This window comes from Anas platyrhynchos, chromosome 1, assembly GCF_047663525.1.
Source record: "Anas platyrhynchos isolate ZD024472 breed Pekin duck chromosome 1, IASCAAS_PekinDuck_T2T, whole genome shotgun sequence".
Lineage (NCBI taxonomy): Eukaryota > Metazoa > Chordata > Aves > Anseriformes > Anatidae > Anas > Anas platyrhynchos.
The window spans coordinates 121,229,417-121,249,928 of NC_092587.1; the positions used below are offsets into that span (position 1 = coordinate 121,229,417).

The 20,512-nt window shown below is 33.8% G+C and overlaps 1 protein-coding gene across 4 annotated transcripts in view; it reads right to left on the reverse strand.

The window, feature by feature from the left end:
• The window catches only part of CFAP47 (cilia and flagella associated protein 47), a 300,169-nt gene that overhangs the window by 83,158 nt on the left and 196,499 nt on the right, over window positions 1-20,512 (reverse strand). For 3 of the 4 annotated variants that reach the window (XR_005262638.2, XM_038173027.2, XM_038173028.2), the window contains 3 exons: window positions 13,692-13,867; window positions 11,386-11,493; window positions 5,539-5,650 (listed from right to left, as the gene is read on the reverse strand). Coding sequence is in view for 2 of the 4 variants with exons in the window: in XM_038173027.2 (XP_038028955.2) it covers window positions 5,539-5,650; window positions 11,386-11,493; window positions 13,692-13,867 (396 nt within the window). In the remaining 2 variants the exon portion in view is untranslated. The remainder of the gene's footprint in view (window positions 1-5,538; window positions 5,651-11,385; window positions 11,494-13,691; window positions 13,868-20,512) is intronic. The other variant, XR_011804865.1, reaches the window with a different exon arrangement.

Sequence of the window (20,512 nt, forward strand, 5' to 3'; positions counted from 1 at the left end):
GATGATATAAAAGATGAGTGATTGGAATTATGGACACTGGCTGTGTTTTATAAAATGAATATAACTAACAATTAATAAAGGTCAAATTGTTATTTTTCTCTTTGGAAGGACATGCTTTTAAATAATTTATCTGTTTTAAAATAACTAATTATAATGGATTTTTAGTTTGAAGTCATTAAATATTTGGAGAGCAAGAGTAGGAGAAGGAGTAATGTATATATAAATATGTCTTTTTGCCATAATTTTACATTTTCCACTGCATGAAAATGAGCATTTCTGGAACTGTAAGTCAATGCATCTCACAGAGAGTATGATGTTCACTACTTTGAGCCCAATCCCACTCCACTGTCACAGAACCTGCACTTCCCATACAGGGAGCTCAGTCTCACCCACAAATCATAAAATATCATACATCCTGTAGGTTGGTGATAATTTGAAAATGCATTGCCACCAGTTTCCACCATTCTCTCCCTGTCACCTTTGCAAGTCTTTTGTATTACCCAAAATAACAGTCTGGAAAGGAAAGACACCTCCTACAAACCATCCCTGTTCCCGTCTGCCCCGCCAAAGGAAGGAAGGGGGGCCCAGGGTTCAGTTAGCTGCTCATCATCTGAAAGGATCCTGAGCAGCTCATTTTGTAGTCAGTTTCAGTGCCTGCTCAATATCCAAAGACCTTTTTGCCTCACCTAACCAGCCATATTTATCAAATGCAAAATTATAAAAGGAGAAAGAACACTAATGAGTACCCTTTCCCAAATACTTTTGAAGAAAATTAAAAAACAAGGTAATGACAGGTTGTCACAGAATAACAATACATGATTAAGATAATACTGTAATTTTTAAACAGTAATTTCACTAAGAGATGTGTATTATTTGGAATAATAAATCTATAAAGATGAAAACAGACTGGAATTCCATTTTCAATATAAATATGCATTATTTGACATATTATCATTATAAAGAAAATGCACTGCCAAAATGAATCTAAATAATCAACACATTGGAGTTATGATCATCCAGCAGACTACCTGCTTTGAAAGCAGAAAAGATCTTTATTTCTTATGTTATAGGTGTTTCAAAGAAATTGTTTTATATTACACAGCATAATGTCTTACTGTATCAAGAAAGCAATTTGATTTCAAATGAACAGATGGGTTAAAAAAAAAAAAAAGGAACTTTCTACTAAAAAATGCAGAAATACAGAGTAAATTGATTTAAAATATAGAATTGAAAAATAACGTTAACAACATACATGTATTAGTGTTAACATGTTTAAAGAAGGCCATACTTTGAAACATTCATCCAATCAAATATGCTGAAATTATCCCATCCCCTGACTTCCATTTTGTTTACACAAACAAGTGTCTGCTAAGATACTCCTGTGAAAGGGAACTGATATCAGTGTTCTTCATAATATCTCAGATGCAACTGTTCAAATACAGAAACTGAACTGGCAAAAATGAGCAACTGTGCATGCAATATTCCTGCTATAAATCCAGTAAAGGAAGAGAATTTTCCTTACATATAAAAGTTAATTCTCTACTCGACAAAACGATGCTCCCAGTCACTAACAAACTAATAAGGCTTGCATGTAGAAACTTTGAGACTGCACTCTTCTCTGCCAGCCCTCCTTTATCAAGCTACTTTTCGTCAATAAAAATTGTGTTTCATAGCTGATCAGGATAAAAGCCAGTATTCTCAAGAACTTTATGCAAAGGGTTTAGGTTAGTCATATTAGCAAAATGGCAAGCCAAAGACTTACAGCAAAAGTATATTTGGTTTTGGCAATGTAGATATTCACAGTTGTAGGAGTTCTTTATACATTTACGTTACATAAGAAATATGTGTGCATAAATATAATATACATCCATGTAAAATTGATTTGCACATATTCATAAATACATAGAGAAAAGTAAGTTGATGCACATGAATCCTTCTCCTCTAGACAGAGAAGATAGATGCGGTTAGAAAAGAAACCCCAAAACCAACAACTCAGTGACAGTTTCCCTAGAAATTCAAAATGGCTAATAATTAGAAACAAGGTAAGAAGTTTTCTGCAAATGTATGGGAGTTCACTCACTGAACTATACAGAGTATAGCTGACAGGAAGGGGGAGGAAATAAAAAAATATATATATATATATATTTATATACACACTTTTTTTAGACAATCAGGATGCTATATTGCACTTAAAGCTTTTCAAGTTTTAATTGCAAAGCCATTGCTAAAAAGATACTTTTTTTCTTTTCCTTTTTTTTTTTTTTTTTTCAGATTCATCAATTTACAAAGAAGTTAGTGGAGCTGCTTCTAATTTACATTCAGCTGATGAGAGACCAAAAGCTTTCAAATTTCATTTAGACTTCATTAAGCACCCAGAAGTTCAGGAATATTTGAGCATAATTCATCTGGACCTCAGGAAAACCTATTATTAATGAAGTCAGTACTTGAAATTGAATCCGATTTATAGAAATAATCCCTTGTGGTATTTCAGTAATGCATTCTGTTTCAGGCTGAAACTAAAAAGGCAGAGACACACATGGAAGTGTGATAAATACGGTATTCAAATTTGTTTAAATGCTAAATATGAGTCAAAATATGGTTAATATTTTAGACAACTCTAGAAAAGATAAAATTTTCTCTTCACTTCTTTTGAATTTGGTTCATCTAATATAGCTTAGGAGCTGATGATATCATTTTGAAATATTTCCTGTTAGCCCAGTCTCCATCACAGATGACATAACAATAAATATGAAGAATTATATGAAACACTAAAAGGTACTGATTTAGAATATGTAAAATTCTAAAATTACTCATTCTCTTCACAAATTATCTATTGGAAAATCCCATCTTTCATCTATTCTTCTAACAATTTGCTTTTTATGGCTGTGCTTCAACTGAGGGTCCCTGTAATCAGCTTAGCCTCAGAAATTTTCTGTTGACAATTAAGCAAATTTGCTTTAAAGAAAGATGGAAACTTGAATAATTAAGATAGGAAACTTCTTCCACGTATCACAAAGAAGTTGAAACATGACCAAAAGTAAAAAGATCCACATACTATGATCTATTTATGCATTTATATAAATAACTGAAACACAGGTTACAGTTCATAAGAAAAAGCAATAATCATTGGGAAGTTCGATGCAGTGCTGTATGGAGGGACTAAACCTAGGATGCAACATATTCAGGGGAGGAAGGAGATATTTAAAGCCCACCCTCTGCCTTTGTCATCAAAACTGTGAAAGAGATCATAATAGCTCTCCAAACATGGATATGCAATGGAATAAAACAAGGTAAAAAAGACAGATACACAGAATAAATATTAGATAGCTGCTTGGAGCTAGTTGTCAAAAGATATTCTTTAAATGGAAGAACTGTAATTCACAAACAACATTTCAGAATTCAATGCATAAACTATATTTATGACTGAATAAAGTCCTAAATATGACCTTCATAAATATGAAAATTCTATTTATTATGAAAGAAATAAATAAAGAAAATTACTGTAGTTAGTGTTGTATGTGCCTTTTCTTAAACAATGTAATGTAGTTGTTGGTGATATGTAAATCTCTGGTAATAAATTGAGAAAGCTGAATGTGGAAGACATCATTTTTTAATTTCCTGAACAAGGTCACATGCAATCTGAAAGAATCAAAAGTCACTATAATTAAATTTAATCCACTTATGTGCAAATGACCTAAACGTGACATGTATAATACTCCTACTTGATTAATACAGTTCTCATCCATTATGTTTCTTAGCTCTGACTTCAAATGCCAATTGATGAAATGATTAGTAATATCACTTGACAAGTTTAACGTAATGTATGAAGATGCGTTAATATGCATGATGTAAAAGATGGAGCAAAATAAACACTTCACGTTTTATAAATTTATTTTAATGCAATATCATGTAATATTTTCTATGCAAAATATAGGACAATTCAACGTATGATCACCTTTAGCTGTAATCTATAAATCCCATTTTAAGAAAATTTGGTCCAGTTGTACTACTATATTTGAGGTTGAAAGCCAAAAATACACATATTACAACTTTATAGTGTTACTCTATTTCTCCCATACAATCCATTAGATTCTCAGCTTTATTTCAGGACCTTATTACAATAATCTTCTGTGATTTCTGTGATCTTTATGCTAGTTTGCACAAATAAACCAGCTCTTGTATATGTCCTCCCTGTATCATCTTCCTTAAAGATAGAATACTTATATCTAGAAAAGGTGTAATTGCATTTCTTTCTCTTCCAAAGCAGGTTCCTTCATTTTCCTTTTTCACAGAGGTTCTATATGCATACTCAGTAAGAGGTTCTCCATATTCCCTTTCATAAGAGTTTCCACTCATCTGTCCTCCCTTTTCTAATCTCCCCATCATAAAAATGACATATATTTAATATAATTAATTATTAATAACATTCAAAGAGTTATTTGAAGGACCTTTATTTTTCTTCTGGATTACTCATTACTTTATACTTTCCTTCTTTCTGGGAGATAAGTGTTTTATGAACATGTTGCATCCTATTGAGAAGAGGGGCACAGATAAAATAGCTCTGTGCTCCTCCAGAACCTGTAGCCTTCCGTTAACTAATTCTCTTTATAAATGACAAAGATGTCTGAAACTGCATCTGAGGGAAAAAAAAAAAAAAAAAAAAAAAAAAAGTCCCTCGTCCTTTTTCTTCTATGTTTAGTTTTTCCACATACATGGTAAAATTACCAGTTCCTACTAACCTGTAATCAGTGGTCAATAATTAATTTTCAAGCTTTAGGGTCCTTACCACCTAGAATTCTAGCCAGTCTCAATGAAAATATGAAAATTTAGTCTATCTATTCAGTCCATCCTCTTAGTTATTCCTTGAAGGGACAAAGATGTTAAGCAACAAGAAGGAAGAGCTTTTGTAATGGAGTAGGAAAATGTACATAATAGTTATAGGCTGAAGATTTTCTCAGTAGAAAACAGTCTTAGGGTAAATCTGAGTTTAGAGAATAAAATGATTCCAGATATTTGCTTGAAGCTGGGTTAAACTAATCAAATCCTTATTCAGAGATCCTGCAAGATGGCTATAACTACCACAGCTATGCGATATTCTTAAATGTCTTATTTTACATTAGCATTTTACCTGCTTACGTAAATATTTATCCTGTTGATTCTTAAAAACCTGGAAAGCTTATAATACAGTTGATTTTTTTACAATATCTCTTTCAAATACCTCTTGGATATTATTTGAAAATGACACTGCAGTATTCCTCAAAACCATTCTACAAAGCATTCCAGGGGAAAAAAAAAAAAAAAAGAAAAAAAAATAAATATCTATACAACTCGAATGTTTTAAGTTTAATTGTCTTCATCCGTAAGCTATCAAATCTCTAGAATACATTATCTATATCGCCTCTAACCCTTGAGATTATGATGTGTATGCTAAATCTAAGGTATGATAAACAATTCAATATATTTTGAAGAAAAAGTTTTCTTGTATTACTTTTGTGAAAGCACAAAAATCTTTTCAGATATTTTTTCTAGTCTACTTACAGGATGTTTTGGATCAGTCTCAGTTGAAAAATTGCTAGGATTGCTGTTAGCAATTTCTAATTCCAAAGTTTCATGTGTAGGATTAAAAAGAGGAATGTGTAGACGAACCCATCTGCAAAAAATAAATGTATACAATTACTATTACTGATTATATATCTTCTTCCACTGAATTCTATTATAAATCACTCATTCTCTTCTTTTGAAAAATAAGTACCTTTAAAAATAAAAATTATTACTAGTAGTATTTTACCGCTAGTATGGACATACATTTCATATAATTAGTTATTAATACCAGAAAAACTAGTAGTAATAACCATTCCAATATTTGGCTGTGCCTCACTCAACTTCAGTTTCCAGGAAGTTAGTTAAAGTTAGTTGGTTAAAGGGGCTGTCCAGCTCCCTCAATGGTCAGTCATCTGGGAGAAAAACATTTTCAGGGATACTGGTCACAACCTAATATAAGTCACTAGGACGTGGAATCACTTTTCACTGACTACAGAAGAAACCTAGATTTAGCACCTTAAACTTGATGTCCAACTTTTAGATAGAAAGATGCAAAATGAATCCCGCTGCCTCCACTACCACAGCTTCACATTTATTCCAAGGCTCAGATTTGCACATTTATTTATAACTTTTGTACTTAATTTCTGTAGCTCTAACTTTGGAATAAAACATTTTACTCAAATGAATAATTCACAGTTCCAAGGCTACCAGAAAAAAAAAATTAAATCAAATCATTGTATGTGTTATTAATATGTAGCATATACGTGGACGCATAGACTGCTTCATAAAAATGCTTTGGACAGAAATTAAAAGTAATCAAATTATGATTCCCATAACTCTTTTTTATGTCAGCAATGGCTTACAGAAGATGCTTGTAATTCAGTGATACTGTCAATAGCTTTTGATTTACTGCCATTAGGCAATCATCATTCTTGGTCATATTTTAACCTTGGGATCTCAAAACAAACTTACCATTCCACAATATCTACTTGAATGGAGGTGCTACCTGCTTCCCTTCTCTTTCTTCTGCATGACCTTAAAATCCGTCTCATTTCATAGAACCGTTGCATTGTCATTTCAGCATAATGACAAATTAGTTACATATAAAATCATAAAATCACAGAATGGCTTGGGTTGGAAGAAACCTTCAAGATCATCCAGTTCAAACCCCCCTGCCATGGACAGGGATGATCAGGTTGTTCAGGGCCTCATCCAATCTGGTCTTGAACACCTCCAGGAATGGGGCATCCACAGCTTCTCTGGGCAACCTATTTCAGTGTCTCACCACCTTTTGAGTGAAGAATTTCTTCCATGTATATAATCTAAATCTACCCTGTTTTAGTTTAAAACCTTGTCCTGTCACTGCACTCCCTGGTGGAGCGTCCCTCCCCAGATTTCCTGTAGGCCCCTTTTAGGTACTGGAAGGCTGCAATACCGTCTCCCTGGAGCCTCTCTTCTCCAGATTGAACAACCCCAATTGTCCCAGTCTCTCTTCACAGGAGAGGTGCTCCAGCCCTTTGATCGTTTTTGTGGTCCTCCTCTGGACTGACTCCAACAGGTCCATGCCCCTCTTTTGCTGGGGGTCCCAGAGCTGAATGTAGTACCCCACATGGGATCTCATTTTTGAGAAATAGGTTTATGTTTGTCCTCTTCCAGTCAGTGGGAACTTCACTGGACAGCCACAACTTCTCAGATATAATGGACAGTGTCTTAGCAACTTCACCCGTTCCCTCAAGACCTGCAGATGCATCTCATCAGGTCCCATGGACTTCAGGTTCCTTAGGTGGTCTAGAACCTTATCTTCTACACTGGGTGGTTCTTAATTCTCATAGTCTCTGCTTTTGCTTTCTGGGACTTGAGCTATGTGGCTAGAGCTCTTGCCAGTAAATTTATACATGTAGAATATGTGTTTTATGAGGTTTGTATGTTTGAATTTTGTGGCTGTACCAAAACAAATATTGCAGTATGCTTATTGTGTTAATGTTATGTTTTAAACCAGCTGGCATTCTATCTTACAGGCATTCCTTTATTTTCTAATTCATAGAATCATAGAATCATAGTATCATTAGGGTTGGAAAAGAATTCCAAGATCATCTGGTCCAACCATCACCCTACTACCAATTAAAGAATAAACAAACACAAGATACTTTCAGTAGGATGCAAAGTCATAAAATTCCCAAAGTTTCCTTTATTTGCCTTTAAAAAAAGATATTTGACCATAAATCACATTCTGGTTATAACACCAAGGAACATGGAAAAGAGATTGAAGGTGAAAACGGTAAATAAGAAAAGTGTGAAAAATGAGATACATATGTTGGTTTTGCAGTAATTTATCTACCTAATGGACATTCTCTCTAGTCAAAGCTGTGACAGGTCAACGGCCAGACTGCTCCACATATTTATCCTCCGGAATAAATAATCATAGCCAAATTAGGGAAGAAATATAAGAAGCAGCATTCAAAAGAGAAAGCATTTCAGTCAAGCTTTATAATTTTAACTTCAGGCCCTAAAACTTGTTGTGTGCAGGTGGCCTCCTTACAATATAAACAGTAATGCATTGCTGCCCATGGTGTTCTTGACAACTTTAAGATATGAATCCTCAGCAGGTAAGTGACAGATTTGTTTTGGTATAACACTATCAATATATTAGAGATTGCAACAGCAGAGTGTACAAAAATACCAGGAAAATGTCACACAAAAACTTCAGATTCACTTGTTATTTCCTTTTTTTTTTTTTTTTTCCCATTTAATTACCACCTCTAGCCTTTTTTTTTTTTTTTTGGTCTGGTCTACTTTATAAATAATACTTCATTGGCCAAAAGGAAAGCCATCTTGGAATATCTGAAACTTCAGTAAGCAGCTATTTGACTGGTAGAGGTTCTTCAACTGATAAAAACTGATTAAGAACCTATGCCACCCCACATGGTGACTACGGTGATTATGCTAAGAAAAAGTTGTTGCATAATACAGTAAAGTCACGACCACTGTGAATATCATTCAACTGACTGTCATCTTCAATGACTACTCTTTGGAGCCCATAACAAGATGAATAAATGAAGACGGAGAATATCAAGCAGAAGTCTTCCCTGCTCAAAGGCATATGCTAAAGAACATGCTAAATCTAACCTGACAGAAACAAAAAGCAGATCTGAATGCAATAAATCCAGAATGTTAGGGTATCTGAAGGAAACCTAAAAGACAAACTGCTAGAATTTTTCCTTTCTTCTTCAAGAATTGTTTAGAAATTGATACTAAGAGTCACAGATCTTTGCTCCTAATCCAGTTCCAAGTGATGTTTTAATGGACACTTATTCTTTATTTTTTCAGATTGATAGCGAAAAAAAATACAGTGAGCACATAAAGAAAAAAAAATATATATTATTAGAAGGATGTTTGAATAGGATAATGCCTCTTCAGTATTCAGGCAAAAGGTAGTGGAAGTTAAGTCTCTTAAAGAAGAAGAAATCTCCGTGAACCAGTAGGATTTCAGGCATTTTATGACATTTACAGTCCACAATCCCTGTCTCTAGGAAAATGCCAAGGAAGTACACCCATCCAAAACAAAACAAGTGGGTACCTTTATTAAGCAGACAATATGTGAAGATCTAGTTTCTTTTGTACCAAGTCTACTTCCAAGCTTGACTTCTACATGAATTACTTTTATATATTCAACATATACTAATGCAGCCAATTTACTTGGATAATCTCATCAGCTCACAATTTACTATTTATTATCTTTTCAGACAGTAAAGCAAATCACAGTAATTTGACTGTAACATCAATGACATTGTCAAATGCCATTGTCCAATATTTTGCTTTTTGAGAAAAGACAATATGCTGATGACACAACAGAAATAAATTTCTGAAAAAAAAAAGATCATTGAAAGAATTAACTCAACCAAAACCCTGAAAAATTATGAAACCAAGAATGTGTCAGATGATGGAAACAGAAAAAGGTTGCCAATTTTGTTTTATTGTTTTATGATATACATGTAAAAGCATATGTGAAAAGATAACTGTTAATGTGCTTTTATACATTACTGCTATTGCTGCTGTTTTTAATAATTAAACCAAGAAGAACTTTTTGCTCTTCCACTGCTATCTGCCCAGGGCAAATGTAGATTAGTTAATTTACATAGGATTTACAACGTGTCTACTTGTAAACTGAAAAGAAATATCCTTTGAAACAATAAAGCATGAAATTCAGATGAATTTTAGATGACTTTTTTGACATGCAAGTGTTTTAGTTAATGAAGTCTACAAACTTCAACATACATTCTTTTTGCAGTAGGAAAGGATGACTTGCCATTCTTGGCCATACTACGTGTGCATGGAGTTCATAGTGCATGCTAAAGAAAATTATGAAAGACAAAGAGAATGAGAAGGTTATAAATTAATTTTAATTCCTAATGGTTCCAGCCTACATAGTAACGAATAATCGTGGTTTTTTACTCAAAAAAAAAAAAATGGAGATGGATAGCCCTACTGATTTTCTGGTAAAAACATAATAAAAAAGGCATTGCCAGCTAATTCTGGTCTTTGTATCATATATGAATAGTAAAATAAATGAAAGCTGAAATTTCTATAGTTGATCATCTTCATGGAAAATAATAATAATAAAGCATTTTTTAAAAGACTTAAAATCCCTGAAATACAGAAAGTTATTAAAATACATGACATGCAGTCATTTTCTGATTTCATTCATCTTATATATCCACCCACAAAAATGTAATCAGGTAAAAAATCATGTTGTAGTCTCTCAGAACATTTTTAGCTCCATCAGTAATGTACACTTATTACAGATTCAGTCAAGATAAGATATACAGAAGAACGTAACATTCAGGAGATCAGTGTGTCCAGAGAACTTAGTGCTAAGCAGAGATAATAGATGGAAGAGCACTACTGAAATTCTGGCATTCTTGAAAGTCATATCCCAAAAGTTTTGATGTTTGTCTTGAAAGCCAGCACTGCAAATGATGTTATCAAACTGAAAGATGAAATGTTGTTTAAGAAAAACATTAATTGAGTTTATTTCTGTGTGTGCTCCAAGGAGTAGCCTATTTTCTTAACATTTGCAGTGCTCCATCCCCTGGATCTGCAGGACAGAAATTGTGTTAATTTGCCTTTTCTCTAGTGTTTAAAAGAAATTGAGAACTGGTATACAAGCATTTGTAAAGGAGGACTATTGGGTATACTCCTTTTTCAGAAAGAGTAAAGAAAATTAAACAAACTTACAGAACTCTGTATTTACTTATATTTATGATTACATTCTGCACTATTTTCTAAGTGATATCTACATAGAGAATTCACAGGAAGTCAAAATATACGCTGTAATTCCATTTCAGTTGTTCTGCAAGGAGAATTTCACCTATTTATGTGTATACCTCATCACTCTTTAACTGAATGGAGGTTATAGTGAGGTGGGTGTCTTTCTCCTTTTTCAGGTGACAACTGATAGGATGAGAGGAAATGGCCTCAAGTTGCATCAGGGGAGGTTTAGATTAGATGTCAGGAAGAATTTTTTAACAAAGAGAGTGATTATGCATTGGAACACGCTGCTCAGGGTGGAGTTGCCATCCCTGGAGGCATTTAACAGACATGTGGATGTGGTGCTTAGGGACTTGGTTTAGTTGGTAGTGTTACATGATGGTAGAACTTGATGATCTTAAGGGTCTTATCCAACCTAAATGCTTCCATGATTCTACATATGAAAATTATCTGCAAACTAGTATAGTATATATACAGCACTATTCTGTTTTTTTTTTTTTGATATACTCTTCAATATATTTCCCATGATGCATTCAAATGGGTGACCACATTAAGTGCAATGAACTCCATACTTACTTCCCAAGCTCACATTCTATTTCAGGCAGACTAGTCGGCAATGGTTTCTCTACAGTCAGCTTCAGTGCATACCAAAACTCTCCAACCATGTCTGACAGGAATATGACACTAAAAACAGATACATAAACTTGTTATGACATAGATTTTATATATACAATTGAAAACGCAGAGACAAAAATCCAGGAAAACTCAACAAGTTCAAAACAATGAGTTCTTTAATTAGCTACCAGCTTTACCATCACACTTCTCACTGGTATCTGAATTCAGCTACCAAGAAGCAATACTATTCACAATTACAAATACAAAAAATGTCTTAATCTTTCATAGCTTTATAGCATGAAAGGTATTTTTCTTTTTCAAAAGTACAGTTCAAAAAAATTTCAACTGTTAACTTACAAAAATAAGCTTTAATTTCATTTTAATGTTTGAGTGTTTTCTTTCTAGCCATTTTGTACTCAAAAAGACAAAGAAATAGAAATAGTATTCAATTATTTTAAGAAGGAAAATCTTTCCAAATCTACTGATTAAAAATAAGAAATAGATATAGACACATTAAATAAGCATGAAAAAGAGAGGTGTTTCAAAGGAATATTCAGTATACTGTTTCGATATACAATCAAATGTCAAGACTAAAAATTGTTTGCTGCTTGGTGAGATACATACAGCACTATATTTCTGTGACAGACGTTCTTATACATTCCATTCCTACTACAAACTTTTTTTCTATTTCTTGGTTGTATTTTATTTTATTTTTTGTTGTTTTTCAGTAGCAATCATAAAAATGTTAAACGAAAGGATAGTAGGCATATTAAAACCTATATGCAATACACCGTGAAAATCCATGACACATTAAGGACCAGCTCTTGTTCTAAATGAGTGAGAACTTTGTCTATTCCATGACTCCATGTTCCCAGACTGTCCTCTGCACCAGCAGACCCTTTAAAGTGAGCATAAACTAGCTTTGGAAAGAATCATCCAGTTGTAACAGGACAGCTGCCACAAACACTTTTGTAAAGCTCTTCCCAGCTGTTACCATAGCAAGGGAAATGGAGCATGGCTACATAAATAAATAAATAAATAAATAAATAAATAAAGTGGCTGTGTGTGGAAGTACGTTTGTCCAGCAATAATTGTAGCCCTTGGGAGATGCTGGAATTTAAAGCAACTATTAGCTTTCTAATAAACAGCATAATTTTATTGAACATATACAGGTGTGTATCATGTCATCTTTGCATGACATCTAGCCCAAAGTTTCATCAATTAAAACAAACCTTAATCTTATTATTTGGAAATTCTGCACTTGAAAAATACTAGAAATAATGTGTAGCATGAAAACCTGGAGTCTATGCACCTTCAGAATACTTTTATTTCTACAACTTCCCTCAGGGGAAAAATTACAAGGAAGACAGTAGTCATTTTTATAAAATGGTATTGCTTGAAAGTTGTATTGGGTGATGATACCTGACATTATCCTGGTCTTTGAAAAAATCAACAGAATCAAATTGAACACAGATATTGAAATACATGGATTTGGTCTTTGTAGGTATCATGTCTGTGAACACAGACTGTCTCTCTCCCTCCTCAAAAACCCTCTCTTCCCACCCCACAATCACTATATTTTCACCAATTATTTAATACAGTTGGAAAAAAAATTACAATCAGTCCTTCAAATAAACTATGGTTTAATAATCAAATTCCAGGAAAAAAAGCTTTACAATTCTGCACTCTTCAGCTATTTGTTGAACTCATCTAGTTGAAACTAAGACCAAGAGGTCATCTGTCTTTGTATTCATAATTATCATATGGTACGGTCTCTTTTGGATTTCCAACCTAATAAAACATTTTAATTTAAAACTTCCACATATTCATTAAATACATCATTAATGCATCATACTAATTAATGGAAGATTCTGAAGCTAAATGGATATACACGAAGACTTTTCAGATGAACAGTTCTTAACCTGTTTTTGATTGTGTTGCTACAGTTTAGTTCCTCCCGAGAAGAAAATGAAATCATATTATTCCCTTTGCGGAATTTATAAAATTACAAAATTAACAATTTGTCCAAATATTTCAGAGGGAACTTCTAGCATTAAGTAAATATCTAAAACATTGTTCAATGAATTCTAGAGAACTAGAATAACTAGGGGTTATGCCTGTAAGTCCAGATTTTCCCGTCAGAGGCAGGTTGCTGTTCAGGATACAGTACTACTTCCCCTTGATCTACATCAAGGTTTTAATGAAAATAGTTCACTTATTAGTACAAGAGCCACAACAACCACAAGTATAAAAACTCTGTAATTTACCTTTCGTCTGAAGTGCCAACAACAGCTGAAGAAAACTTTAGTTGATAAAAAAATGTTTGTTTAGGTGAAAGAGTGAAAGACTTTTGTCCAGAAAGTGACTGATTCTCCAACACCACACTTAGCTGGAGAATTTCGTCTGTAGGATTCGTGATAGGAATATTAATTCCAACAGTATTCTAAGAAGAAAAAATATATATAATATAACATTAAAAAAAAACAAAAACACACATTATACATAAAAGATACTTCTCAAACAAGTATAGGATGCTGATATATGATTTTTCCTTATGCAAAAACAGGTTACACTTCATGTGCATGAACTTCATGTTCATATCTGAACAAACCCAAAAAAGAGAAGTTGTAGTAAGACCCAATTCAGCCAATGTTTCAATTGTAGACTCTTTAATTGCATAGAGTCCTAGTCTTCCTATACAGTCTGCATTTCAACAAGCTACTTTGCCTTCCAGGATATGGTTGAGGCTTGCCAAAATACACCTTTGCATGCAGATCTGCTGTCGTCCCAACACGGCACATCTTCCAAGTCAACTCTCATCAGCCAAGCACAGCCATTTGAAAATATCCATTTTGCAAGCTAGCTAACACCAATGCAGGATCTGTTAATCTTGATGTAACTTAATAAGATTAAGTTACATCATAATAGTTAGTATTAGAGTAGCAACACAGTAAACATTCCCTCTCTCATTTCTTTTTACCGTTTTTTATTAACAGTGGTCCCTGTATCTTTCTTAAGTCTACTGAAAATTCAGGCAAGGACTATCTTATCTTGACTATCTGGAAAATGTAGCTGCTCTTAAAGACCCATATAAAATTCCCATTATTGTCATACAAAGGCATCTGTATGGCCTAATTAGAGAAATACATGAATACTTTTTACTTTGAGCATGTTTAAGATGAGCAGCAATTGGGCAGAGACAGCTCAATCCACACAGCTGCTACATTGCATTCACAAGCTGCTTTTGAACTTGCTATATTTCGTCAGTGTTCCAGTAATTCTCTTCTTTATTTTAAGGTTATAAATAGTGTACATCTACCCTATGTACCTTACATGTATAAATATCAACACGCTTTATGAAACTAACCACTTTAAACCGACAGAAAGGAATATACTATTGAAGGAAGACTGCTATCACAATTCAGGATACAAACCTGCTGTTTTTAAAAATATATATGTTCTATTTATATATGTTCATCTGTATAAAATATGCACAATCCAAAACCAATATATGTGTATATTTCTCTGTATCTATATTTATATCTATTCCTATCTTTGTCTCTTTCCTCTGTTCTGACAAAGAAGCTTATTTCAAAACGCTTTTTGTGTATTGGGGGGGTATTTTTTCTACATATGATGATTTACTTCTTACAGAAAAAAATTGACATATATATTCTTTTAAAAGTAAATAAATAGAACTGCAACATGAAAGGAGAAAAAGATACAGTTAAAAATACTAATACACTAAAAACTGAGCATGAAATACTTTACAACCCCTCACACAGCTGTCTCGCTCAGGTTTGAGCCTGCCTATGGTTTGGTAATTTCCTATATATTTACATTTATAGAAAATGATTACACGAACACACATAAAATACATTTAATGTTCCACAGATGGTGAGATTACACCCACAGTTTAAATCATTCAAGTGCCTTGCATCAGTAAGATGGGATTTAAATTTGCAGTAAAATATTTTAAAGCTCAGATTAATATTTTTTATTAGTGTAAACAAAATTCTAAATCTATCTACAATTTTATTGCTAAAAGGTTCATAATAATTGTATAGTAAAACACCTGTACTGTTTTGACAAAATACTTTTCCAGTAGAAAGAAAACATTGAGCTGCTTATTTAGGAGAAAAACACCTGCTATCAAATAAATAAATAAATAAATAAATAAATAAATAAACTTAGCCTTGTTTGCAAAGATTTTATATTGCCCACATCAGCTTAATGGAAAGTAGTGCTCACTTGCCAGTATTAAAAAATTGCCTAGGGTTATGTATTTCCCTGAATTCACAGAATCACAGAATGGCTGAGATTGACAGGGACCTCTGAAGATCATCTGGTCCAACTCCCCTGCCAAGCAGGATCACCTATAGCATGTTGTGCAGGATGACATCCAGGTGAGTTTTGAATATCTCCAGAGAAGGAGATTCCACAACCTCTCTGGGCAACTTCATCCAGTGCTCTGCCACCCTCACAGCAAAGAAGTTCTCCCTCAAAGAATTTCTCAGGAAAATTGCTTGGAATTCTTGTAAATGTTTCACAAATTTGCCATGGCATGGATGGTGATAAGAGTACATGTGTATGTGTCAACATAATGCATATATACTGTGTATTTTCAGGCCCTAGTGGTTTCTTTCAAATTCTAGTTATGGAGGCATAATACTAAGATAAATCACAAAATAGGTATCCAATTGCCAAGGGTATTATTTTTCATGAAAGGACAATTTTATCAGAAGAAATGCAAAGGATAAATATCATAGGTAACTCCCAAACACATTTATAGTTTTTAATTTAGATCCACATTTCAGTATTGTGTTTTTTGCAACATTTTGGCAGAGGAAGAAAATAAACGTGGAAAAAATAATACAAGAATTAATCTCACTAGTCTTCAAACTGCTCCTTGTACCAAGATTGCCAGTGCCCAACATTGCACTGGCAATTGCACCAGAATGGTGCAATATGTCATTTTGTAATTCCTTTAGAACTTGTGATCCACTTTGTGTCTGGTATAGGAAAATTAAAATAATCTAGTTAGGGTAAAATAAAATAAAAATAAATGTAAATACAAGATAACATTTGTTCTCAGTGGAACTTGTAAAAAACAATTGACTGCTTTTACTTTATCCTATAATAATAGCCCAAGTCTATGTATAGGTCTAATATTCTATTATCAAGACTTTGCCTCAAAAGATGCTTAGAAGCATCAATTAATATTTTGTGATATGGTTTTGCTGAGTTATTTTCCTGGCATATTTTATACCAAAGATTTTCTAATCGTCCTATTCTCTGCATCCTTCTTTTAGCAACTGTATCTTTAGATTCATAATACTTAAATTAATATTCCATGAATATGTACACTGCACTGAACTATGAACTAATGCTCCACTAACTTTGACAAGATAGCTCACAAGAAGATGGACATCACTGTGTATAGTAATCTTATCTATGTTTGAGCTTTAATAATAATTCTATTCTAATCACCATCAGATGCCAATAAAAGTGGTCTCTGGGCAAAATTTCTGAGAGCCTAACTACATTTCTACGTGTTTTAGAACAATTGTGTTCAATTAAAATCCAGTTTCATTATGGAGATGACATTAACTTCACAGCTATTTGCAGCTTTTCCAGTCAAAGGACATTGAGGAAGAAGTACTTGTACCTGCTCCTGATTTTGCCAGGCTATTGCTCAGAAGAAATTTTTTAATTCAGGTAAGTGGTAAGAATTTTAGCTTGATAGACCTGTTGAGATAACAGCAGAAATTCTTCTCTTTGTAGGTCCTTGTCTAAATCATTGTTCTGACAAGTAACAAGTTACTTTTTTCTCTTGGCTGCACCTGATGACAAGCAGCAATGTTGCTTACTCACAAGATTGAACTTGCAAAGGTGGCAGTAACATTGAAAAAATAGCTCTTGGCTTTCTACCTACACTGGGCCCAAAAAGATCAGAGCAATCAATGTCACCATCAGTGCGTCTGTATGTTGGTAGAAAGTTAGTTTCTTTTTGTGTCCTCCTACAACCTTAAATTAGTATTTCATTATTATTTGATTCTCTTTCTTGGAATAAAAGAAGCTGAAGAGAACATCACAGCAGAGTTGATGTCAAGAGTCCCAAAGCAGTGCTAAATGCAGTTCAACCGAATTGGTCAAAATAGTTGTAGAAATCAGAGCTGGCTCTTGAACTGATGGTGCAATAAGCCTCCAATGCACACCTCTCCTCACCACTGCTCAACCACCCCCACACACTTCTAGTCCAGACCCACATGTCCTCACTCAGCCAGGTCTTTCTCTTGTGGATCATTCAGAACAATGGAAGTCCTTAACCTCATTTGTCTGGAGGGGGTTTTAGGTTTTAGCTTTCTACTCACTCACAGTTTAATGGAGCGGATCTTCATCAAGTGAACCATCCCCCTCACCATACAGCTCAATTTTTTTTTCTCTCTTTGAGGTAAACTGTTAGCTGAGATAACCCTCTTCTTTCCTTGTAAGGGAATGATGACAGAAGGGAACACTGCCGTGTCTTCACATTATACTTGGCATATTTTGCCTTAAAAATATTTGTTTGCAAAAAAGCATTAACTGCTCATAAATAGTTAAGTCTTTACCAGAATAGCAAATGTAACTACTTAAAGTCTAGAAGTAAATACCTTAAGTAAATTATGCTTTTCAAAAACTTGCTTAATTTTGAACCCAGTCTTATCACTACTATAGTAAAAGAAACAAACTAGAAGAAAAAAATTATGCACAAGATATCTAGTATTAGAGGCTAATAGTACAATGAGTTCCAGGTGTAAAATTACATATAAATTTACATGTAAAAATCACACTACATTGAATTTCTTTTAGCTGAAATGGGCATTAAATAACTAAGTAATAATGCCCTAAAACAATACAGAGACTACATAAATTATTGTAATAACTCTAAGCTCACCAACTACAGAATCCTACACTATTATCATCTTTATAGAGGCTAGGCACTGTAGTGAGCAAAGAAACTGAGGAAAATGTGTTATAATAGATGATTGCTAAAAATTCCTTTCAGAAATTGAAGGAAAGGAGGGGACTGCAGAAGTTTTATGTTCTGTGACTCAGTTGTGGTTTAACCCTGGTAGGAAGCACCAAAAAGAGAAAGAACTAAAAATACAGAATGAAAAGAGAAGGGAAAAAAAAAAAATCAATGCAATTGCTCACCACCAGCTGACAAATGTCTAGCCAGTCCCTGAGCAATGAGTCCCTGCCAGCCAACTACCACACTTTTACTGCTGAGCAAGACACCATATGGTATGGAATATCCCTTTGGTCATCCCTATGGCTCAGCTGTCGTGGCTGTGTCTCCTCCCAGCTTCTTGTGCACCCCCAACTTACTCACTAGTAGGCAGCTTGAGAAACAGAAAAGACCTTGACTGTGTGGAAGCACTGCTCAGCAACAGCTAAATCATTGTTCCATCATCAAAATGGTTTTCATCACAAATCCAAAGCATAGCACCATATGAGCCTAGATGAAGAAAATTAACTCTATCCCAAACAAACCAGCACAAACTCTGTTATGTCCTCAGCTCCACCAAAGGAAATATTCTCAATGAGAAACACAAATCAAAATTATATATTACAATGCTTTTAAAGACATACAGGATAAGCCAATGCACTAAATATGTGCATATCTGGACTTCATGCACACCAGTTTTGTCCATCTGTTTGATGCTTTTTATATATATACATATGGATATGTATATACAGATAGATAGAATTTGTAACAGCAACTTGAGGTGAATTACGAGAGAATTGTTATATTAATGTACTTATAAAAGTCATGCCTGACAAGGGGATACAGACTTTCTCAAAGTCAAATTAATATCCCAAGTTTCCGTAACTGAGGAACAAATAACTATGCTTATATCTTAATGATAACTATCCTTATATCTGAATGAATATTCTTTTACTTTTGAAATCAAGGCCACCTCTGAGTCCATGTAGACTGAAACTGAATAATTATCCATCCTCCTGAGACCACAGGCAGATTTCTTTTTCAGATCTAGCAGTGTGAGATGAAAAAATTATCAATTACAGGTACTTTTCACCGGGGTGAAAAAGGTGGTGCTTTCAGTGATCAGCTTTACTGGCCTAGCCACAGTATAAAGGAACCTGGCTTTCCAATGCTGAAGTGGGTTAGAGAGCACTATCAAAAACATATAACAATAGGTTAATCTTTCCCATTAGCACAGCCAATATAGAAGGAGATATCTGCTACTGTGTTAATGTAACAAAGGACCAAATCCATCTTCAGAAGGTGTTAAATGAAAATCATTTTTAAAGGAAAATCATTCTGTCAACACTCTTTTTTGGGAAGCATGACTCAGTAACTGATAAATTTCTGTACAGATCCTACTCATCATTCTTATAGGTCACCTTGCTGTGCAGATGCATGTAGTATATGAGATGTAGATTAGAATCCCAGTAATGGAAAACAGTTTGAATCAAATCAATAGATGCCTTTACAGTTCTTGTTCAACAGAACTATTTTGGATGATTGACACTTGAGTAAATCCAGGCTTCATCTGTCAAAAAGAGACATCTGTCTTTTCTCCAAAACACTCAATCTACTTCACATACTATGTCATATCTGTATTGCCAGAGCAAAATATGACTTTCTATAGTTTAAACTCAGTATCACTCAATAAAAGCATTACAAAGTGCAACATTTCTGTTAGAAATATACTGCAATTAGATAATGAAATCAAAGCAGTTATCAGCTATTACTGAATTTCCAAAGCATCAGTTATTTCTCTTGTGAAGGTAATATACAATATACAGAGATATTTGCCCAAAATCAGCCATCAAAATAGCAGTGAACACCATTTGTAACTAACCTTTTCTTTCACGGAAGCCCAGGAGATGTAAAATTTTAGGATGATTTCAGTTTCTAAATAACTTCTAATATATCTAACAGTTAACAAAGAATGTCTTTTTCAATCATTTCTCTCAGAACTAGACTAAATCGTACCCACAGAGATATTAGTGAATGCCAATCAGGAAACTATTTAAGGAAATCTTTGTAAATGTCTTAGTTAGCAAAACAAAAAAA